At 45.6% G+C, this 24731-nt stretch overlaps 2 protein-coding genes across 2 annotated transcripts in view; one reads left to right on the top strand and one right to left on the bottom strand.

Moving 5' to 3' along the window:
- The first annotated feature begins 10258 nt into the window (after window positions 1-10258).
- Window positions 10259-21040, top strand: ddx19b (DEAD-box helicase 19b). The gene is made up of 12 exons (XM_084446247.1): window positions 10259-10471; window positions 10952-10991; window positions 11111-11215; window positions 11422-11557; window positions 11662-11754; window positions 12252-12354; window positions 12545-12659; window positions 13547-13724; window positions 15022-15259; window positions 15902-16064; window positions 17459-17650; window positions 18210-21040. The coding sequence occupies exons 1-12, from the start codon at window positions 10415-10417 to the stop codon at window positions 18269-18271; spliced, it is 1482 nt and encodes a 493-aa protein (XP_084302373.1). The 5' UTR covers window positions 10259-10414; the 3' UTR covers window positions 18272-21040.
- Window positions 21041-21629: 589 nt separating this feature from the next.
- The window catches only part of pusl1 (pseudouridine synthase like 1), a gene marked incomplete at its 5' end in the record, with an annotated part of 16985 nt that continues 13883 nt past the window's right edge, over window positions 21630-24731 (bottom strand). Inside the window, 3 exons of the mRNA XM_084445757.1 lie at window positions 21630-21744; window positions 21980-22142; window positions 22389-22443. Coding sequence (XP_084301883.1) covers window positions 21722-21744; window positions 21980-22142; window positions 22389-22443 — 241 coding nt within the window. The 3' untranslated portion in view covers window positions 21630-21721. The remainder of the gene's footprint in view (window positions 21745-21979; window positions 22143-22388; window positions 22444-24731) is intronic.

The raw sequence follows: 24731 nt of genomic DNA, 5'->3' as shown, positions 1-24731 counted from the left end.
GAGTTCCTAATGCCTTTACTGAAGACTTCGCTGAAGATCAAGGACTATTGATTATTGAATAAAGGTGAGTCAATACCATGTACTGAACCTCCCACATGTGAGTCAATACTATTTACTGAACCTCCCACAGGTGAGTCAATACCATGTACTGAACCTCCCACATGTGAGTCAATACCATTTACTGAACCTCCCACAGGTGAGTCAATACCATGTACTGAACCTCCCACAGGTGAGTCAATACCATGTACTGAACCTCCCACAGATGAGTCAATACCATGTACTGAACCTCCCATACAGATGAGTCAATACCATGTTCTGAACCTCCCATACAGATGAGTCAATTCCATGTACTGAACCTCCCATACAGATGAGTCAATACCATGTACTGAACATCCCATACAGATGAGTCAATACCATGTACTGAACCTCCCATACAGATGAGTCAATACCATGTACTGAACCTCCCATACAGATGAGTCAATACAATGTACTGAACCTCACTAACAGATTAGCCGATACCACGTATTGTACCTCCCATACAGATGAATCAATACCATGTACTGAACTTCCCATACAGGTGAGTCAATACTGTACCTCAACACAGGTGAGCAGTAAACCGCGCCTGTCCTCGGCTGTAACCAACCAACACCGCAGCCTCGCTAGTTCCTCCGCGCTGAGGAATCTCCAGCGGGGTCCTGACACGGGTTACAGGCCTTACATCCCAAAGTCTGGTAGACTGACAGGCTCAGACTCCCAGGCCCATTAAAGCACAGATATCCTGCGCATCTCTGGGCAGATAAACATGGCTTAGAGCAGGTTCTGAGAGGTGGGCTTCACCAGGGAACAGGCCTCAGAATGGCCTCAGCGGGGTGGAGTGACGGGACTTATTTGAAGGGAAGGGTTTCAGACTAAGACATGTTGTAATGGGGAGGGCTTTAAAAAGAATCCATTGTTATCTGGATGGAGGGGCTGTAGTAAATGTTTTTGTGATGGAGGACTCGGAGGAGAGAGCAATCACGGGGCTCTTGAGAGGGCAGACAGGAGTGTGTATCAGTGTAAGGTTACATAAGCTCTGACAGGTGGAGCAGCAGGGGGGGGGGGGTCAGAGAGATCACTCTGACAGGGGGCCCTCGAATAGCAGCGCACACACACACACACACGAGCGCATACAGATATGCACACCCGCACTTCATGGAAAGTCACACACACACACACATTTATATGCAGTACACACACACACACATCCAAACTATTCCACACAGCAGTCTCCTGTTATTGCACACAGATAGCCCCACCAGCCGGGGATTTTTTCCACTGGGAGGCCGGGGCCAGCCCGAGGCTTTCCTCCTGGGGGGGGGGGGGGGGTTGCGCTGGGGAAACGCCTGGTGTAACCACAGGAGCACCCCCCCCCCCGCCCCCCCACCCCTCGGGACAGAACATATTAATAGCTCGGGGAAAAAAACACACAAGGGGGAGTCCAATCTAGCCCGGACTTTTTCTCATAGCGCGCATGAGCTTGGTGTGATGCATGGCATGCAAATAGCTGTGTGTGTGTGTGTGTGTATGTCTGTGTGTGTGTGTGTGTGTGTAGATTTGCATGGTTCATGAATCTTATGTTTGTGTTTGTGTGTTTGCCGGCGTCAGGTGCTCCCCTGCCTGGGAGGAGCACGTCGGGGAGTTTCACAGGGAGCGGCCGCTGGGCAGGAAATGGAAAATAAAACGACAACAAGGAAATGGTTTTGATGGGAAATGATCCACATACATGACGTACTGTACCTGTCTGAGATTCAGTTACCCCAAACCCTTCTACACCAAAACTAGCAAGTATATGCAAGGTTTTTAAACACAAGACAAGTGGTACATAATAATAATAATCATAATAATCATAATAATAATAAAACAACTGTATTTGTATAGCACATGTCATACAAACAAATGCAGTAAACACATTACAGATAGACAGACTTAAATGTACGGACGGACGGACGGACAAACAGACACAGGCCACAGAGTCTTATCATCAAACAGATGTTTCCCAGGGAATCTGGTGGAGCTCCCAGGCAGAGAGAGAGAGAGAGGGAGATGAGGAGAGTGAGAGGGCCAGTTAGAGAGATGGAGAGAGAGAAGAATAAACCAGTTATTGAGAGAGGGAGGAGGAGAGACAGGGGGAAGAGAGAGAAAGAGAGGGAAGAGAAAGGGAAAGAGAAAAGAGGGAAAGAGAGGGAGATAGAGAGAGATGGAGATAGAGAGAGGGGAGATGGAGAGAGGGAGATATATAGAGGGAGATATAGAGAGAGAGAGGGAGAGAGAGATGCATTGAAACGAGCGCCAGAGAGAAACCGTTCAAACCCACCGGACGGTTGCCATGGTAACCATTCCCGGTTCTCGTCGGCTTTGTTGCTGTGAAGTCTGTGGAGGGAGACACACACACACACACACACACACACATACACACACGCACACAAACAAACATACACACGTACACATACACACACACATGCACACATACTGTACTCACACATACACAAAGACACATACATAAACTCACACATAAACACACACAAACACACATAAACACACACACACCCACATACACACGCACACATACATATTGTAAACACACACAAACACACACACAAACAGACACACACACATACACATACCTGTACATACACACACACAAACACACACACACACAAACTCACACACACAAACACACACATACACCAACTCACACACACAAACACACACATACACCAACACACGCACACACACACTCATACACACACACACGCACTTACAGACACACTCGCACACACTCACACACAAAAACATGCACGCACACACACACACTCTCTTTCTCTCTATCACACACACACACTAATACACACACACATACAAACACACACATACAGTACACCCACTCACTCTCTCTCTCACAGACACACACTCTCGCTCTCACACACACACACACACACACAAATACACGCAAACATACACACAGACACACACTTAAACACACACACACACTCTCTATCTAACTCCCTCTCTCTCTCTCTCTCTCTCTCTCTCTCTCTCACACACACACACACACACACACACACATTCACACACACACAGGCAGGGAAATGGAGGGAGAGAGAAGGAGGGAGAGAGAGAGAGGGAGGGGAGAGAGAAGGAGAGAGAGAGAGGGACGGCAGGCAGGGAGACGGGTTCTGTAGTTCTGTGGAGAAGTGTTTTGGTGCAGTGTCATCATCATCATCATCATCATCATCACAGCACAGCAGCTGATGAGAACCAGCTTCACACTCTCACAACGATCTGTCTCTCTCTCTCCAAGCTGTACAGTCACAAAGACTAAAGACATGTGTGTGTGTGTGTGTGTGTGTGTGTGTGTGTGTGTGTGTGTGTGTGTGTGTGTGTGTGTAGTTACTGTAGGTATACCTGCATCACAACCCTACAGGTCCGACTGAAACAGCAGGCCTACGGGTAAGGTGCTCTCCCTACTCAAATTTTTTGACTCCTCGTTAATATAAATACGTAGGAAAACACAGATAGCGTTGATAAACATCGACACGGCGTTGTGAGGCGTTCACACTCGCAAGGCGAGAGCAGTCTGACTCCGCGATAACTGATCCACGCGACGGACCTCACTTTGCCCGTACAGGCATCTCAGAGGACGACTTAGTCAGCTCAGTTTAGCATCAATAATATGCATGGACATATGCTCACTGTGTCACACATGCATGGGCGAACATGTGCACCTCTACCTCCACCCACTGTGGTTAACAGCTAGGAAATGAGAGCAGAGTGAGATATTGATGTAGTCACACTCTGCTCAGCAACACAGCAGCATGTTACAGACTCAAACATAGAATGGGCATCAGATATCTCATCTCCACTGAGATCAGGTTCTCCTCTGAGCAGCCCACCCCCTTCCAACACACACACACACACACACACACACACACACCGAGACTCTCACCCCTTCACACACACACACACACGCACACTCAACACACACAGAGACTCTCACCCCCCCTTCAGACACATACACACACACACACACAGACTCCCCCCTTCCAACACACACACACACTCAACACACACCGAGACTCTCACCCCCCCCTCTCACACACACACACACACACGCACACTCAACACACACAGAGACTCTCACCCTCCCTTCACACACACACACACATACAGATTCCCCCCTTACAACACACACAAATGCACAGAGACCCCCCCTTCCAACACATACATACACACACAAACACATAGAGTCATTCCTCCCTTTCAACCCACACACACACACACACACACACACATAGACCCCCGCCTTCCAACACACACATGCACACACAAACACACACACAGAGACCCCCCTCCCCCCTTCCGACACATACACACACACCCTTTCTAATACACACATGCACACACACACACACAGACCCCCCCCTTCCAACACACACATGCACACACATAGAGACCCCACCCTTGCAACACAAACACACACAAACACACGCACACAGAGACCCCACTCTTCCTTTCCAACACCCACGCACACACACACAAATACAAACACACAGAGCTCCCCCCCCCCCCCCCCCCCCCAGGGAAGCTCTCTCCTCCGCCTGCCTCGTGCACCGTGATCATCTTCAAAACAGAACAAAATGGTGGCCCGTGTCTGGCCCGTGGCGGAGCGGGAGTCGGCGCGCTGGTGCCCCACGGCGAGGTGGCGTGCAACTGGGTACGTGAGCCCTGCTGAATAAAACATGCTGACCTAGATGGAAATCCGCCATTGGTCGGTTAATTTGTCCTACATGTGTGATTGGCTCCCGCCCAAAACACAACATGTTGTTGGCTTATCCAATGGGCCATGGATGAGGGCGCTTGTGTTGGTGATATCGACTGTAACGTTACCGACTGCTGTTACCCCCCACCCTCCCCACTCCTCTTTAGGTCCCAGTGGAGAAATAAATTGGCCGGTGAAATGATCTCCTCGTGTCACATACTAAAACAAATTATATTGCAGTTATCAAGTTACAGCAGCCTACGCTGTTCTGTGTTTCATTTCCCGGCCTCTCGATGTTATCTGTGATTCACATTATAGGCTGCTTGTGTTGTGCTGTTGTGATCTGTTACTGTCTCACAATGACCCCTCTTTAAAGCCAGAGTATTCACCCCGAGGGCATGTCTGCTGCTGGAATCTATAAAGAGGAAATCTTTAGGAGACAGCATGTAGTAGCCTGTCTACAGCTTCATTATAGAGGTTATGCTCCAGGTCCTACAGATTCACTGATGCAGATTAAAATCATGCAATGTGCCTAGCGCGAGAGAGAGAGAGAGAGAGAGAGAGAGAGAGAGAGAGAGAGAGAGAGACCACGTGTGACTAAAAAAAGCGCATGCTGGTCGGCAGGCATGACTGAACACCAGCAAGGTATTTTGTATCAACACTGCACTGAACCCCTCTACATTATTGATAGGCAATTTGATTGCCCGCATCAATAAGTGATGTGGGTGTGAATTGAAATTTGTCAAGCTGCATGTGGATTGAGGCCGAGCTTCTGACCAGTGGAGTTTTGGGGGGCTCAACCCTGCTCAGCCTGGGTTAAAGTCTCACTGAAACGGACGTTTGAGATCATCTAACTTCCGAAGTTTGACGTATTTCCGACGCAAACAAGCTATGAGGGTGGGACATATGTTTAGAGGAATTTGATTGGAACATTGACAAGTGGACGGGTTTTAAGAACTTTAGACAGATTCGATAGAAGGATAACGTTGATTGACGGGTGGATGTTGTGAGATTATTGGCCTAAAATCTAAGGTACCTGTTGTCGTCATTGCACATGACCTACCGTTTTCCAGGAAGTAATGGCGCGTTCCAGGCAACCCGTAACTCGTGTTTTTCCGACCTCCTACACGTGAAAATGCTCTGGAATGGCAGTCAAACCCGTAACTTCCCACCCGGCAACTGGGAGTAGGCTACATCGATCTGTACGAGTTCACGGGTGGGAAGTTACGGGTTTGACTGCCATTCCAGAGCATTTTCACGTGTAGGAGGTCGGAAAAACACGAGTTACGGGTTGCCTGGAACGCGGCATTAGAACGTATATGCTTTGATATAAGCTTACAACAAAAGTAGAATTTTTTTTTGGGGGGGGGCATACATCTAGAAGTCACATTGGGGAGGGAGGGGGGGTACTGAGTCCAGCCTGGTCCCCTTGATGATTGATCTACCTGTATTAGTTACTGATGAGAAAGAGATTGAGCACACACCTGGATTACACATAGACACGGACTACACTTGGAGGTGAAAGCGGCAGATTCTGTTTTAGGCCTGTGTTGAAGATCAACATGAATCATACTTATGTCCGCTGTCCAGTTCTGTGACCAAGCATGTTGTTTAGCGTAGCTGTAATTAACAGTATGCATACTGCATTATCCAGCTATGCCATAGCTGCTATGGGAACGCACTATGCATTCAACGCTGACAGATTCTGCAGCGCGGTGAAGACCAGAGTTGTGGGGCGCACCCCTGTTCACCCCAGGTAGTATAAATCTTACAACGAGTGATCTGAGGTGAGCAAAGGAAATCCTCAGTATTCAGAGAGACACGTCAGAGCAATTGCGCACAGGAAAGGTAATTTCTAGAACGAATAGACATAGGCTAATGGCGGGGTACTAGACAGTGGGTGTCCCCTATAGGCACATTCCATTTCTGAATGCAGCGTGCGGCGTGGTGCATAGCGTCTCTCTGAAGGTCCTAGGTAGGACTAACGTGCGCCGATAAACAGGGATGGTTTATCCCCATTGTAATTCTACAGTGATGACCACTCTGCATCGGCCGGTTCGCTAGCTAAGCCTCAGGAATACCAACCAGCCCCTCTCTCTCTCTCTCTCTCTCTCTCTCTCTCTCTCTCTCTCTCTCTCTCTCTCTCTCTCTCTCTCTCTTTTCGAATACAGAAAACAAGTGCTGCATCACCATTTTAATTCCGGCGTGGGTGTGCAGGTTTTTCCGAGGGTGCGTGGAGCGAGCGGCGGCGTCGGGGGATCATGGGCGTGAATCCTAATGACTGTCAGGAGGAAGAGAGCAGAGGTCTGGGGAGAATCCTCCTTAATCCCCCCCTCTATCTGACCAGGGACCCGCAGTCTGTTTATGGGATTTGCCTCTCTTTGATTCTGATTAATTAGCGAAGGAGGAATAGTTAAGGACCTCGGCGCTCGCGTCTTAAGAGGGAAACAGACTGCAACCAAATGTGCTTGAAGTGCTCCAGATAGTTTTGTGTAGACTACTCTCAGGCTCTAGTGTTGTGACAAACACCAACAACATAGACAGCACTTCCCCCCACCAAATACAACCAGTGAGGGAGTAAACATGGCAGTATAGTGGGGGGTATATGTTGCTGTACAGAGTACCCACTTCTTTATCCATAGACCCATAGTATACCCCTTTCTTTAAACACCACTAATGTAAAAACTGTAACATTTCTGCTACAGTATACACACTTCTTTAGTCAGAGTATACACACTTCTTTAGTCACCACTATACCCCTGAAACGTAGTACTGTTGAAGGGATACTGAGGGTTTTGTGTGCCAGCTGCCCAATGTGAATACTGGTGGTGGATGACAGGGTGAGATATCAAGTGAATCATGGGAGACCATGACACATCTATGGTAATACCTCACAATGCGGGAAACAATTTCACACCATTTCTCAGGAATGTGCTGCATAGGCAGAGAAAAGACAGTCCAACGCTGCTGCAAAGACAAAAATATTGTTGCATTCATAATACATCATACTGTGTGTTCATGAATATAGCATGATGTTGTATAACAACAGATAACACACTTTTGTAACGCGGTGTTCATACTGATCTCTATACGCGGTCTCTACCCTTCATGAAGAAACAAGCCTTCTTGCCTGTCACCATCCAGACAACATCCCCTGACAGTTTGTCATATGCAACACCTCAAATGATTATTTGTGTGATGATGAGGTCCCTCTCTTTGTCTCATCCAAATTCTCAGGGGACCTCAAACCTTACTTTTACTCTTGTAGTTGCCATGGATACCTCCAGTGCAGCAGCTGATTGGAGGCAACAATAAACTCTGGTTCTTTCAAGCCTTCGACGAATCTGTCTCCAAACTGAAGCTTCGCAAGTCCCCCTTTTCTTGAGTCGCGCGCACATGCACGCACGCACACACACACACACACACACTGAGGATTACCATCGAGTGACAGCGGAACAGAGATCAATGTAATCTTTCTCAGCACAATCCAATGCCACTGTCATCATCTATCTATCTATCCCAGCGGCGCGAGGGAAAGGTGTGAAATCAATTGAGCATTTAATTAAGGAGTGCAGACACACAACTCTGGCTTCAGAGGTGACCTCTGGTACTCTCAGGGCTCGACAGGCAGACTCTGGTCAGCGCAGAGCCCTTAAGACCTATGGGGACATGGTTAACAAGACGTGAAACAGCACATAGCACTGTAGGTCAGACTTGCATGCTAGACCATTGAACTTGTAGACAACGCTGTCACAAGCCGGCTCTCGTGACAAAGAAGTGAGACCACGTGTGGAAAATACAGAATAACAAAATAATGTTTAGCCTATTACACTACCCAAAACGGCAACAGATATAAGTCTTATGAGGTGGGGTAGTCAGTCTATCAGTGGTGTAGCCAGGTCTCTCTTGAAAAATAGATTTTAAATCTCAATGGGATTTCTTACCTGGTTAAATAAAGGTTTAACAAAAAAAGTAATACATAAAATTGAGTGGTTAGTCTTAGAGGTGGATGTTGAAATGTACAAAACCAACAAAGAACCAAAATAAAGACAAAACACAAAAGCTATCCGTGGAGAGAGAACTCCTTAAGGAATGTGGAAGCTAGTGCATGTTATTAGCGCTAGGGACACATTGGCAGTACTACCACGATTTTCCCTCTTAAGCACCTATTGTATTTTAGATTGCTACTCTTGCACTTTGCCTTCAGCACTAGATTATGCTCTGAGTCACTGAGTCACAGGAGATACACTTGTGAGTTCTGGCAAGTAGTACTACATTGGCTTTTCATACGTTAAATGCAATTATTGTAAGTCACTTTGGATAAAAGCATCAGCTTTTATAAAATGACTGTAGCCTAATGTAATGTAATGTAAATTGGGCCTGGTGGGCCCTATCACCACTGACGATGCACCCAGCCGGGCCCCAGAGCTGACGACTCTCCCGGCTCCCTGTCCAACCCCCCCCCCCACACACACACACACACACACACACAGAGGACAACAAACACAGAACCGGCAGACAGAGAGGTCGGCACAACATGTTTTTCTGAAGTAAGGCCTGACTTAGCTATTGGACATTCAAACAGCTAGCTCAATTGCAGCTGGCTGGACCAACTTGGGCTCCCATTAACAAAGTTTGGATGAGCACAGTAAGCCTATAAGCGACTGAAAGAGAGTGTGTGGCAGTTTGGCATGCAGAGGAGCAATGGGACTTATCAGCCATGACAAATGTTGTGATATGAGTGAATAACACACCCAACTGATATCAGACAGCAATCAAATTGAGGTCACATCGCTTCTCGTTCAAGGACCAGTCATCTCTTCTGTTCCTAATCATACCTGTAGGGCCTAGATTATTAGTAGCCTATGGATTTACCTTTACTGTAGGCCTACTGTATAATCGTGCTCATGATTAGGAAGAGGGGGTCCCTGAACGTGCTGCTAAATCACATTTCTCACCACTTCTTGCATTTCTTCCTTTCCAATCCATTACATTACAGACATTTAACAGACACTTTTATCCAAAGTGACTTTCTAATAATTGCCCGCCCATTGCACCTTCGTAAAAAAGGTAGGGCACAAGGATATTAAGGTGACATTTTTCATTCAACATAGAAGAGGATAATGTTGATTTTATTGCGGCTGTTCACTCCCTCAACTGGCTGCTTGCGTTTGACATTTTGGGCGACATCTACAGGCCGAGTCAAGTAGCCTAGTCTACTACTTTTGAATGGACAGTCTCTCTGCTTAAAATTCAATTAAAAGGAGAACATGATATTTTAAGTTGAGCAGACATTTAAATAATTACAACAATAACTCTTGCTATGATGTGATGCGTTCAAAGACCGCAAATCATATTTGGCCATACACTAGAAAGTGTGTCTCCTGCCGGGGGGAACCAACGTTGTTTCGTCTCCTCTCTCCACCCGGAAGGTTGATCGTTCGTACTGGTGGTGCTATAGGAGACGAATTTCGTCAGGCCATCATACAAAATAGTTTCAGACTTCGTAACTGTTAGCTAGGTTTCCTAGCTTAGTTATCCAGTCGGCTCTGAAACAACATTACCACTGGTGGAGAAGATATTAAAGCACGGACGTTAGCACGACCGAAGAACATCATGGCGACGGACTCCTGGGCCCTGGCAGTGGACGAGCAAGAAGCCGCGGCGGAATCGGTACGCAACACGAGATGAGCCCGCTTTGCTAACGTTAGAAGCGTCGGTGCATAGGATGGGCCTGGCGTGCCGTAGAGCTAGTAGTATCCAAGCCAGTATGATTATTTCAACAGTTGACTATTCACCGTTTGAACTTTCAACATAGTAACGTTAGCTTAATCGTGTGTATATCTGTTTCCCCTTAGCTAGCCAACTGGCACACAATACAATTACTCGGCTAGATCGCTAAAGCGTTAGCAGCATGCTAGCTAACTAACTCATCCAGTACCAGCCTGCTACCCAGCTGGCTTGAGCTTTACCGGGGCCGTCTGTGCCAGTGGAGGTCGATTAACGACAATTGCCGTGTGCCCATACTAGCTAGCAAGCATGATATCAAGTGAACATCCAGCCACGGAGCGGTTGTATTTGCTCCTCACACAGCTTGAACATCCCTGGTCACTTAACAAATATATCTAGCTAATAATCGTTGTTCTTTTGTAGATTGGCAACCTGCAAATCAAAGAGAAGCCTGAGGAAAATGGTGAGTTAATAACGCCACTGCACAATGTTCTACAACGTCTGGATTTGAATCAATCACACTCACACCTGAATTGGCGAGCTAGCTACCTTGAACCGATGGACTGCATTGTTTTCCTACAGGCACCTCGGCCACAGCGACCACGACAGAAGCAACAACAGCAAGCGCTGCAAAGACGGTAGCAGGAGACGGGGAGAAGACTGAGGAAGATGAAAAAGATGAAAAAGGTGGGTGTTGAATCGTGAATCAATCTGGATGTGATTCAACCTGAATCTGTATCAATCTGAATTGATCCGAATCTGAATCGGGTGCTGCCATGAAATGTTTTGGTGGCCTCTTGTGTTCTTGTGCCGTGCTGATTTCATGAAGCCGTCGTGAGTCTTCGCAGTGATAATTGACTCTTATACACGTTTGTGTGTTCATCTCTTCTCAGACGATAAGGCGGCTCAGTCACTGTTAAATAAGTTGATACGCAGTAATTTAGTCAACACAACCAACCAGGTCGAAGTTCTCCAGAGAGATCCCAACTCCCCGCTGTACTCTGTCAAGTCCTTTGAAGAGCTGCGACTGTGAGTGACTCCTCTACAAACCGATTGACATCGTTTCAACTTTACCAACTTTTCATTTTTGCGGTTCGATTTTACAACATTCATGGCATTTTATCCTTCAACAGCAAACCTCAGTTGCTTCAGGGCGTTTATGCCTTGGGCTTCAACCGACCTTCGAAAATCCAGGAGAACGCTTTGCCCATGATGCTAGCAGAACCGTGAGTTTATAACGCACCCGGCTAAAAAGACTCTCCACCCCTAGCCATGCTAGCCATACCCAAGAACGAACCCTTTGGTTTGGTGTAACTGCTTAGAACTGATATACATACAAGCCTTGTTTTAAAGATCTGTTATACACTATTATCATGTGAGATTAGCATCCTCCTTACACCCCTCTCTTTCGATTTCTCTCTCTCACTCCCTCTCTCTCTCTCTCTCCCTCCCTCACTATTTCTCTCTCTTCCTTTCTCCCTCTCTCTTCCTATTTCTCACTCCCTCCGTCCCTCACTCTATTTCCCTCTCTCGGTCTCTCTCTCTTTCTCTCTCTCTCGGTCTTTCTCTCTCTCGGTCTCTTTCTCTCTCTCTCGGTCTCTCTCTCTCGGTCTCTCTCTTGGTCTCTCTCTCTTTCTATTTCCCTCTCACTGTCTCTCTCTCTCTCGGTCTATCTCTCTCTCTCTCCTGTGACGTGTGGCGTGCTGCTCTGCTGGTCCTCCAGACCACAGAACCTGATCGCCCAGTCCCAGTCGGGCACGGGGAAGACGGCGGCCTTCGTTCTGGCCATGCTCAGCCACGTGGACCCCGGCAGCAAGTGGCCCCAGGTGAGTTTGACCCCTGACCCCTCTGTCCCCCCTTCCTTTCCGATTCACATCATATTGTGTGTGCTTTGATCTGAGGGCACTCGCTATTAATCACATCGCCTGGTATGACCCATCGGTGAAACTCGGATCATGTCTACTTGTGTGTGTAGGTAGAGACTAATGCCCCCCCCCCCGCCTTCTGCCCCCACAGTGCCTGTGCGTGTCGCCCACCTACGAGCTGGCCCTGCAGACCGGCAAGGTCATCGAGCAGATGGGCAAGTTCTACCCCGAGGTCCAGCTGGTCTACGCCATCAGAGGCAACAAACGTAAGGAAGCCCGGTATATAGCTACCTACGAGCCGCCTGTCGTTTCAGCTGATCCCAGGTCCCGGCTTGTTTTGGAGGATCATGGGCATAGTGTTTTGGAAAATCACATGGTACTGTTAAAATGCTAAACAATCTCCGAAAGTGTAATTTAACTTGTAGTGCTGTTATGGCAGTGTGTGATGTGGTAGCAATTAGGGCTGGGTATCGAGTCGAATTTCAAGAATCGATTCGATTCCGATTCACAAGGTTCAGAATCGATTATCACGATTCGATTCAATTCAATATCGATTCGGTTAGTGTTAATAAAAGCTGTTTTTTTTTAGCTGTAACCTTAGTTACATAACTGCCAAGTTATGCAACACATCAATACTAGGGCTGGGTATCGATACTGATTTCCAAAAATGAATGAATGAATGAATCATTGAATTAATTAATGAACTATTCATTTATTCATTTATTAAATAAAAGATGGATTTTGGGATTTATGAATCGATTCTGAATCATTTGATTCAGAATCGATTCAGAATCGATGAATCGATTTTTTGAACCCAGCCCTATTAGCAATGCTGATTATGATGGAAGTTAAAGGATCAGTGTGTAGAATTTCATGACAGACTTTTGTGTGGACTAAGACTTGGCAGAAATGGAATGTTATATTCATAAATATGTTTTAATTGTGTATAATCTCATGAAAATAAGAATCATTATTTTTCCGTTACCTTAGAAGCGTTCTATAGTCACATAGGGAGCGGGTCCTTCCATGGAGGCCGCCATGTTGCACCATGTATTCAGTTGGCTGCAATCTGCAACCACTAGATGCCGCCAAAAATCACACTACACCTTTAATGATATCAGCCGTAATTAATTTAATCCAACCTAATCTCCAGTGCAGAGAGGCGTGAAGCTGCAGGAGCAGATCGTCATCGGGACCCCCGGCACCATGCTGGACTGGTGTATCAAGTTCAAATTCATCGACCCCAAGAGGATCAAGGTGTTTGTTCTGGACGAGGCCGACGTAATGATCGCCACGCAGGGGCACCAGGACCAGAGCATACGCATCCAGCGGTGAGGACGGACGCATGCACGTACAGACACACACACACCAGGGTCATACACATACACACATGCATACATACACACACCGGGGTCATTTTAGGGGCAAGGCCATTTGGCCTTTGGTGTCACTAAATTTTTTAGGGCACAAAGGCCATATGCCAAGGCACAAAGGCCATTGAGGGAAATAAACAGGATTTGGAGCCTACAAATAAATGACTTTAAAGCAGTAGTTCAGTAATCCCTTTATCTGAATGGTCTACTGAATGTTTACCACCAAAATACGATACAATAACTATTTTTCTTGCAACCGACTGACAATCATCAATGCACTTAGCAGCACAATCCGTTTCAGTTGATGTAGTCTCTTTAGTCACGGCATTATTCTAGAAAGGCAATAGTGCAAAGTACTGTAATTAGGGTAGGTAGCTAGCTATCAATAGCCAGTGTAATTCTATCTGTCTATGCTATCTAGCTAACTAGCAGGCTAGAAGAGCTGTCAGCTTAAACACATTAAAAACAGAAGGTTTGATTCAGTAAAGCACTCAATAAGTCAGCTATCTACCTAGCACTAACGATGCTAGCTGTCAGTAATGTAACATTAGCTAACATTAGCTAACTAACTGAAGCTGTGCCTTTGGAGTTAGCTAGCTAGCCATCATGTTAGCCATAACCTGGCACAAAGAGAGACTTTCTCTACTCTGGAATTTTTTTTGTAGAAAAAGAAGAATAGTTGGGCAATGGCTAAATGGCTAAGGCATTTTGAACCGTGTTATAATTTATTAACTATCGATATAGCCAATTCAGACCTTGTTTGCTTGCTTGCTCTCTCAACGAACCACAACGCAGCAGCAGTCCTTGCAGCTGGTTGCGCGTACCAGTTTCACATCGCATCAAAGCCTAGCAGGCTACAATTGTATACTACCGGTGTAACGTTTTATTGATATCAATGTAGCCTCAACTGAATTAATTTCGGAATATCAAGAAAACGACAGGAGACCACTGATGCTTTTAAAGCAACCTCTAGATTTAGATGGTAGCAGGGGCACAAAAGCCATGGTGGCCGCAGGGGGTAGAATTATTTACAGGGCATCACGGCCAGAGGGAGTGACATTGACGGCCATGGCCGCCGTGTAAATTCCCACCCTGACACACATACACACACACACACACACGTAGAAATGAGAATTTAGGACCCTCATATTAATTTCAACCCAGAAAAGGGAACCTAAATGACCTTCTTACATTTCAAACCCTCAAAGATCACAGCTTGAGTAATGACCTTGGTCGTCTGTGACCTCTCCCCCAGGATGTTGCCCAAGGCGTGTCAGATGCTGCTGTTCTCCGCCACGTTTGAGGAGACGGTGTGGAACTTCGCCCAGCGGATCGTGCCCGACCCCAACATCATCAAGCTGAAGCGCGAGGAGGAGACGCTGGACACCATCAAGCAGTACTACGTCCTGTGCAACAGCAAGGAGGAGAAGTTCCTCGCCCTCTGCAACATCTACGGCGCCATCACCATCGCACAGGCCATGATCTTCTGTCATGTGAGTCGCCTGGGTTACCTGTAGGGCTGTCCTGAATACCATTTTCCAGGCTTCGAATACTCTTTGGTGTGAACGAACGAATACTGAATACTAATCGTTCTCAACCCATAGGTGGCAGCATTGCATAGTTTATATCTACCGGTGACAAACTGAGCAATGCGCCAGACAGTCATTCCCTTGTGCAACTTCTGCCTCCTGCTACTTGTAGATTTTAAGCTTGCTAGATTGTTTAGCTTGCTAGCTGAGTATTTGTTCATGATTTAAGCATGTGTGGGTTTATTTTATCAAGGCTTGTGACTGTCACTTTGCCCAAGTTTAGGTTTCTTTTTCACATTCTAACAAGTAGGTTTCATATTCATGTTCTGGCTACATCCATAAACTCTTGAAATCAAACCACTTCCAGTTCGGATTTATAAAAATCTATTTTGTACCACGATAAACTAGAGGTCGATAGTAGCCTACCAAAATCCATCTTGACCAGCCAACATCATTATTTTAATGTACAATAGGATGAATGCAGGCGTCAGCCAGAATCGATTCTCTGCAATTCTTGAGCTGGGACGCCACTGCTGAATGTGAGAAGTTTCTAGTGTCTGAAAGGTTTCTAATTTGTGTGTGTTTGTGTGTGTGTGCGCGCCTCAGACCAGGAAGACGGCGGGCTGGCTGGCCGGTGAGCTGTCTAGGGAGGGCCACCAGGTGGCGCTGCTCAGCGGGGAGATGCAGGTGGAGCAGCGGGCCGCCGTCATCGACCGCTTCCGCGAAGGCAAGGAGAAAGTGCTGGTGACCACCAACGTCTGCGCCAGAGGTGAGGGCTCATTACCGGGAGCCATGGCCCACATGCTAACACTGCTACACAACCAGGAACCATGTCCCACATGCTAACACTGCTACACAACCAGGAACCATGTCCCACATGCTAACACTGCTACACAACCAGGAGCCATGTCCCACATGCTAACACTGCTACACAACCAGGAGCCATGTCCCACATGCTAACACTGCTACACAACCAGGAACCATGTCCCACATGCTAACACTGCTACACAACCAGGAGCCATGTCCCACATGCTAACACTGCTACACAACCAGGAACCATGTCCCACATGTTAACACTGCTACACAACCAGGAGCCATGTCCCACATGTTAACACTGCTACACAACCAGGAACCATGTCCCACATGTTAACACTGCTACACAACCAGGAGCCATGTCCCACATGCTAACACTGCTAGACAACCAGGAACCATGTCCCACATGTTAACACTGCTAGACAACCAGGAACCATGTCCCACATGTTAACACTGCTAGACAACCAGGAACCATGTCCCACATGTTAACACTGCTAGACAACCAGGAACCATGTCCCACATGTTAACACTGCTACACAACCAGGAGCCATGTCCCACATGTTAACACTGCTACACAACCAGCACTCCTGTGTCTGCTGTAAACGGAATGTACAGAATAACTACAAAACAGGTTTCTGTAGATGCATTAAAGTATCAATGTGTAGAATATTATGGCAGACATTTGTGTAGACTTGGCATAAATGTAATACAATATTCATAAGTCAATTTTAATTAGTGTTACCGTAGAAATAGCCCTTTATATCTATATGGGGAGCGAGCCGGTCCTTCCACGGAGGCCGCCATTTTGCACCATGTAATTATATTCAGTTGGTTGCAAACTGCAACCTCACCACTAGATGCCGCCAGAAAAACACACATTTAAAGGGATAGTCTGGATTTTTTTTTTTTTTTTTTACTTCCCTTTAATGTTGTTGACTAATGGAGATAATTTTCAGCTGATTCCATGCTGTCTCGTTCAGGCGTTCACGTCTTGCTAATGCTAGCGCAATGTAATCGAACTGGCTAGTATTCAAAGAAAACTCCATCAATCAACGACATTAAGTATAAATCGAAAATGAGGCCTTAGTTTAAAAAAATCCAGACTATCCCTTTAAGCATGACAGAGATGCATCTACAGATGCATTAAGCATTATATAATGTATGCCTGTAACGGCATTGATTCCAGTGCATTATGAAGACACACAATTGTCTTGACACTGTGTGAACCAGCAGGTACATCTTAAATGGCAGTATCACATGCACATTTCCAATATGAAGTGACAGATTAAATTCTTGTTTAAGAGGTTTTGTCAAGCAATATGTTCTTTCTTGTCTCTGTTTGACCTCTAGGTATCGATGTGGAGCAGGTTTCCGTGGTGATTAACTTCGACCTGCCAGTAGACAGGGAAGGTAACCCAGACAACGAGACATACCTGCACCGGATTGGCCGCACGGGTCGCTTCGGAAAAAGGGGGCTGGCCATCAACATGGTGGACAGCAATTTCAGCATGAACATTCTTAACAAGATCCAGGATCATTTCAGTAAGTCCCTCAGATAACTTTACGACAGCCTCTACACAACCACAAGTCCCCCAGACAATGTTCACGGATCCATAAGTCAGTCTGAAAACGTTCACACAACCAAAAGTCAGTCTGAAAATCTTCACACAACCATATATAATGGCAGCCTTACATCAACCAACTTCTCACCCGATTTCACCGTCGCAGACAAATTTCCAATGTTGGAATAAAATCATGAGTTTTGCTAGAGAGAGACTAGCAGTCAGAGCCGTCTTCAGCCAGCCCTTTTCTCGTCTTGATAAAATCCGATAAAATCAAATGTTAAATATTATTAAGTTATTTTAAATATTAAAAAGTGTCTTTATAAGTCTTTTCAAAGTCTTCTAGTGTGTGGTAGGCACAAGGCACTCAAACCTTCACACAAACATAAGGTAATCAGAAAGTCTTCACACAAAAGTTAAACCGGTTACAGATTCCACCTGTTCTAGACCTAGTGTTGTAGTATGTTGAGATGAAATGTCTTTCAGCGGTCTTAGTCTTTTTAAAGGCCTAACGCTTCCCCGTGTCCTCCTGTCTATAGACAAGAAGATTGAGAAACTGGACACAGACGATCTGGACGAAATAGAGAAGATCTCCAGCTAAGTGGGACATGTGTGACCGATCTGATCTCAGTTCCACTCTCACACACCTTTTACCCCACCCCGCCGCCTTTTACCCACCCCCCACCCCCACCCCCCTGGACTGTATCGGGAAGACAAGCTAAGCCACAAACACAGCAAATGTTTACATGTGGACATGTCTTATCTCAGCCGGTGTTTTAACTCTGAATGAAACATACACGTTTCACTCTTTGTACTTCTTAATAAAAGTTTAGTTGGTCTGCTTGGCTGTGTCGTGTGTAAGTGGGCGTCCCATGCCATGATGGCAGGCCTAGTTAACAACGGGTGCCTAGACACAGGTATAAGCTGTGTCCTAAGGCCTAGTTAACAGTACCTAGACACAGGTATAAGCTGTGTCCTAAGGCCTAGTTAACAGTACCTAGACACAGGTATAAGCTGTGTCCTAAGGCCTAGTTAACAGTACCTAGACACAGGTATAAGCTGTGTCCTAAGGCCTAGTTAACAGTACCTAGACACGGGTATAAGCTGTGTCCTAAACTGAAGTGAATCACGGTCTGCTAGTATCTGGTCGCAGTGAACAAAGCAGATCATTTTTAGTTCTTTTTTTTATTTTGTTAGACTAATCGTATCCCTCAAAAAAGCATTCCTTAGATGTGCAACGTGCTTTGGGTTTCTGGTTTTTAGTGACTAACGAGATGCAACAAGGAATTAGTTATCACAGATTGAGTTTCCTAAATTGCTGCAAGCATTCAAACAAGAGTAACATGTTTGCTATGTAGGTCCTACAAAGGGATTCAAAGTACAAAGAGTGAAATTATTTGACTGTTTAGAGGTAATTAGGAGTTTTTGTTTATATATATTTTTTAAAATAAGGTTACTTTGAGATGGTAATGGTTGGGTTTCAGGGTCTATGCAAACTTGCTAACCTTTCTGAAATAGTAACAGGCAGGGAATTATTTTCACATCACATAACTGTGTTCTTAGTGTCAGGGATTGTAGACAAGGCAAGGAGATATTGGTATTAAACAATCAATTTCTGTTTTTAACCATTTTGTATTGCTGTCCAAGGTTTTGGGCAGCATCTAAAACCAACCAACCATGGCTCATCTCAATGTTTTTATCAGTTAGAAACTATTAACATGGCCATCATGTCTGTGCTACGTGCTTCTCAGAGGTGTCAGTTTTGCTGTTGTTATTTCTGTCAGTGGTTCATATCTTACTAACATGTATGCATCCAAACCTTTGTGTAGAAACTTGACATCAGTCTGATTTCATTATTCGAATGTGTATCAGTCCTTTACAATCTTCAAATCAGGGTTTCAAATTAGGCCTCTATTCAACTTCATATGTGATCTCATAGATTGTGGTGTCCGACACTGTAAAAAGGGGCGCTGTAATCATGATTGTGAGGGGTGAAAAAAACGCAAACACGACTTTGCTCTTGAAATACCTATTGCCTTTTTCAAGTGCATTTTCTGTAAGATTTTGATATTCATTTTCAAAGATTGGCTCGATATTCTGAGTAACACTTGAAATTTGGTCGTGTTTTAAAAACATGGCCGTCTAGGTTGCGTGATATTTTTTCTGTGACGCCAGATGCTGATTGAGTTCAGGAGTAGAATGGCTATGCCAAAGCAGACTGACTGTGTGTTAAACAGTATGGACATGTACATACTTGCTACATTATTTGGTATGAATGATTGTTTTCAAGTCACTGCTTAATTCAACTCAAATTTATTTATATAGCGCTTTTTACCGATACACGATCACAGAGCAGCTTTGAAAAATAAAGCTGATAAAAATACAAATACTACAGGAGATATAGTTACTGAAACAACAGATAATACACAGCTCAAAATATGTTATTGTGGATGGGATTCAAATAAAATGTACAAGAGAATTTTAAAGAAACAATTCAATAAAGGCAAATGCTTAAGATGAGAACATTCCTTATGAGCTTGTAACACACACACCACCTGTTTATCACAATGATCTCAGTCACTAGTTCTGCCATTGTTACCTTAACGGGTAACTGACAGCTTTTCCCAGTTCCTACTGATTTATCCAATCTAATTGAAATGCTGGAATAACAACGGCCTACGGCGCTCAGTCAGAACTAGATCCTATAAGCTCCCCTGTCTGACCACTACACCGGGCAGTGGGCACTTCCTTATGTTGACTGTTTTGTGGACTTTTTCTTCTCTAAATTGAATGAGGAAAAAAACAGGCAAATTGTAAGAGAGGGAGAGATTCCCGTTGAATGACGTCTCTCTCTGCTACCTGGGTCTGTCTCTCTCTGCTACCTGGGGCTGTCTGTCTGTGCTACATGGGTCTGTGTCTCTGCTACCTGGGGCTATGTCTCTCTCTGCTACCTGGGTCTACGTCTCTCTGCTCCCGTGTCTCTGCTATCTGGGTCTATGTTCAAGCACAGAAGGGTGTGTTTGCAGTTTGATTGGGACGTTTGGATGTGAGTGAATCAGTTTCACTTTGTTGACCCGCAGACAGTATAAACACCACTCTGTACCTCCGCCATGGAACACAGAGCAGCAGGTCCACGGTGCCAAACACACCACTTGGAACAAAACACCATTCTCAAGGACATGACACCGAAGTAACATCATCCTCAAGTTATAAATGGTTTCGAATTGTGAATCATGTGTACAATTCCAAACCAAGGCTAAAATAAGTGATTAGATGTGAGTATTCAAGTTACTTTATTTTCAGAAATCATAACGGGTTCTACCAGACACGGTGTTATGCTGCGTTGTGACGCGCTGTTCTAAGTGGTGTAATGTCCCACACCTGAGCTAGCTGTGTTCATGGGCATGTATGTCTGAATGATTCAAATAAAGAGCTTATGTGGATGTTCATTGTGGTCCAGTGCACCATTTCTAACTTCTAATGCTCTGTGGTTCAGACGCATGAATAATCACATCTTTTTTTAATCATAAAAATACACAAACGTTTATCAGTTGTATGTAATCACTGTAGGCTCCATATGACACGACACAACAAAACATTGAAGTATCGGGATGTCAACTTTGAGTCACGGTAGTTTATTTGTCATACATGTACATACAGTAATACAGGTTGGCCTGAACAAAGTCATGACTGGGCCCCTGAAAAGTTAATTGGCCCCCGTTTTGGTTTACCTTACTTTATATTTAGGATGAACTTTTTAGGCCCCTTCTGACAGCCCCAGAAAGCCCCCCTCCCCCAAACGCTGACGCAAACCTGTCTGTGTGCACATGGACATACAGGGCATTGATGTGCCCTGGAACATGATGGATGTCTTTCCCTCCATCCTTCCGATGCATGAATGATATTTTTTTTTTTTTTTAATGATATCTATTATTATAAAAATACAAAAACCTTGATATAGAATAATCACTAAGACACTTATGACGTGACACAAGGGCATACGCCCACAACAACATATTCAAGTACCAGGATGTCAACCCTGATTTCCCAGTCACTCCACTGTGGGCTGCAGGTCTGGGAGAGAGAGAAGTCAAGGTGGTTTATTCGTCATTATGTACATAATTGTAATATGTACAATGAAACACTCATGGAAACGTGTCTGTGAGCACATAGACATCATTGATGTTCTCTAGAGGGTGATGGGATTCCAAGGCAGGTAAGAGAACAGGCTATTCCTACATCTATGTTTCAGGTTATTTCAAACTAAGCACATGAGATGAACAAGAATATTTCGTGATGTCCTCCTCACCTGACTGGTGGTAGTCCACCCTGGTGAGGAAGAGGCCCTCTGGGGGGGCCAGGATGTTCTGGGGGTAGGCCAGAGAGTCCTGGGCCTCCAGTACTTCTCTCATCTGGGAGACGGAGAGCTTCCCCTGGCCGACCGCTACCAGAGCCCCAGTCATCCGACGCACCTGTAGCAGAGGGGTTATGACTTCACTACACATAAGGCAATAAAGATAAAAGTAGTTGGGTTACAGCAGCATTTGCCAAAACCAGAGATGAAATAGATCACCAATTAACATTAGATGGTTGTTATTCAGACATTCACCAGCAGGTGGTGCTGAAGACTCACTGTTAACTGTAACGTCGTCACTTGATAATGAATAGGAATGACAGACACGATTATGTCAGGTAGTGAAACTCAACACAACCCTCACCTGTCTATAGAGAAAAGATCTACTCTTGAACGTAAGCTCCCAGAACTGAACATTCCTGAAAGAAAACACAATAAATACACACATAAATAAATAAATAAAAAAGAGGTTTATTCAATGGTTCAAACAAAAACCCAGAGCACATTTTTGGAAAAAGAAAATATCCACACATTGACAAGTTCCAATTTCAAACCGTCAATTTTAAAATCACAGCTGTTTCCTCTTTACCGCTCAGAAATAATCACACCACATCATTAGCATGAGACCAATGACATCACCCCCCGCGCCTTGGGCCAGGGCAGCCCTGTCAGCATCACCCACTGCTCCTCAAATACACCCTCTGCTCCTCAAACACACCCACTGCTCCTCAAATACACCCGCTGCTCCTCAAACACACCCACTGCTCCTCAAATACACCCTCTGCTCTTCAAACACACCCGCTGCTCCTCAAATACCCCCGCTGCTCCTCAAATACCCCCTCTGCTCCTCAAATACCCCCTCTGCTCCTCAAACACACCCGCTGCTCCTCAAATACCCCCGCTGCTCCTCAAATACACCCTCTGCTCCTCAAACACACCCGCTGCTCCTCAAATACCCCCGCTGCTCCTCAAATACACCGTACCGCAGCAAGGAGGTTAAACGGCGCCGGAGGGGGGGGGGCGGGGTCTGACACGTCTAAAGAACAACACTGGAGTGATTGACAGGTGTGATATTAAATCTCTCAGTCGCACAAGGACACAAATGGATGACTGACAGAAAATGTTTTTCTAGTCTTTCGCTCCAGGCTCATCCCACAGTATGGAGAGAATAGATGCGATCACACAGGTTCCTTCCAAAGGAGAGTTCAATCAGACTGTTTATATTCAGTCAGGGGTAGAAAGCTGTCAGCGTCTTAGACAATAGTGCCATGGCGACAGAGTGAGAAGCTCGCTCGCTAACGTGACATTTGTATCGCGCCGGACGTCTGATGGTGCACTCACCAGAAGCAGCTCTGCCAATGGAGGCCATTTGCTTAAATGCCACATGCTGAATAGACTAACAGGAGCTCAGCCACAACAGGATGTGATAGACGAATGTTTTCGATGAATCAGGTTTGCCTTCCCCGCTCTGGCTTCACGGTTTGGTGGTCCTTTTCTGACGTCGGTAGATGTCTTCGGTTGTCTTTCCTGGCATTGCATTTAGTATCACACTGTAGGCCTACATGTCAGGATGGATGGATGACATGTTTTACTTGGAGGTGAAGAGAGCGAAAGCAAAGCTGTGAGAACTGGGTCAAATGTAAATCTGGCTGAACGTTGCTGTCTGTTGAAATGTGGTGTTTGTGAGGACGGGGTCTTTTTTGTATCACTTGTTTATGCTGGCAACTGAACACCTGCCAACAGAATGGGAGCTGGTATTCTATCAAGGGTATTCTGGGAGCACATTTCTCAACGTTACAAGACGCTACGAATCTGAGTCCAGTCTAGGAACAGGACGCAGCATCTGCTTCTCATGCATAGTTTGGGTGTTTTAACATGGCGTGTGTGTGTGTGTGTGTGTGTGTGTGCGTGTGCGTGTGTGTGTGAATGACAGCCTTGACTGTCATGGTAATTTGAGATTTGCATTGAGACTGTTGTCACTCTGGTGCCGTGACCATGTGATTCCTGAGAGATTGATGCCAGTGTGTGAGGAGTTCAATGATTCCCTGCCTGCCTTTCAAAAGCAATTTGCAATTCATTCGCAAATTAATTAACTGCCCTCCTCCCCCGGGCAATAATTATGACGTCAGACTATTCTCAACAGATATGATAGGAGGACACGGCGAGTGTGTGTGTGTGTGTTTGTGAACCAGAGTGTACACTGCCACTGTGTGCGTCTTTGTGTCATTCAACATCGTCCATTCGTTCATCCATGCATACATGTCCCATCTCATGTCACCGACAAAGGGACTTCTCTCCCTCCGCAGGGGAATCTGTGACACACAAATCCTCCTCCTCTCAGCCAACACTGCAGCCAGACATGGAGTTCAGGCTTTTTGACATCTCAATAATTCACCAACAGCTTCCCGCTTCTTTTTAGCTCTAGTTCCTTAGAATAGCTCCACCCCCCACGCCCCTCCATGAATTATCAACAGCTATTCCCACGGTAGGCAGTCTGTAGGCTGAGGTGTGACTCAGTTCAGTTCAGTCTGTAGGCTGATATGACTCAGTTCAGCCAGTCTGTAGGCTGATATGACTCAGTTTAGCCAGTCTGTAGGATAATATGACTCAGTTTAACCAGTCTGTAGGCTGATATGACTCAGTTTAACCAGTCTGTAGGATGATATGACTCAGTTTAGCCAGTCTGATATGACTCAGTTCAGCCAGT

This window comes from Borostomias antarcticus, assembly GCF_949987555.1.
Source record: "Borostomias antarcticus genome assembly, chromosome: 11".
Lineage (NCBI taxonomy): Eukaryota > Metazoa > Chordata > Actinopteri > Stomiiformes > Stomiidae > Borostomias > Borostomias antarcticus.
This window is presented reverse-complemented; position numbering and strand designations above follow the sequence as displayed.

Excerpts from the sequence above, each read along its gene's own strand:
- ddx19b (XM_084446247.1), top strand. The coding sequence starts at position 10,415 with ATGGCGACGGACTCCTGGGCCCTGGCAGTGGACGAGCAAGAAGCCGCG. Across the intron at positions 13,725-15,021 it reads CAGAGCATACGCATCCAGCG|GATGTTGCCCAAGGCGTGTC; the intron begins GTGAGGACGGAC and ends CCTCTCCCCCAG. Across the intron at positions 15,260-15,901 it reads AGGCCATGATCTTCTGTCAT|ACCAGGAAGACGGCGGGCTG; the intron begins GTGAGTCGCCTG and ends TGCGCGCCTCAG.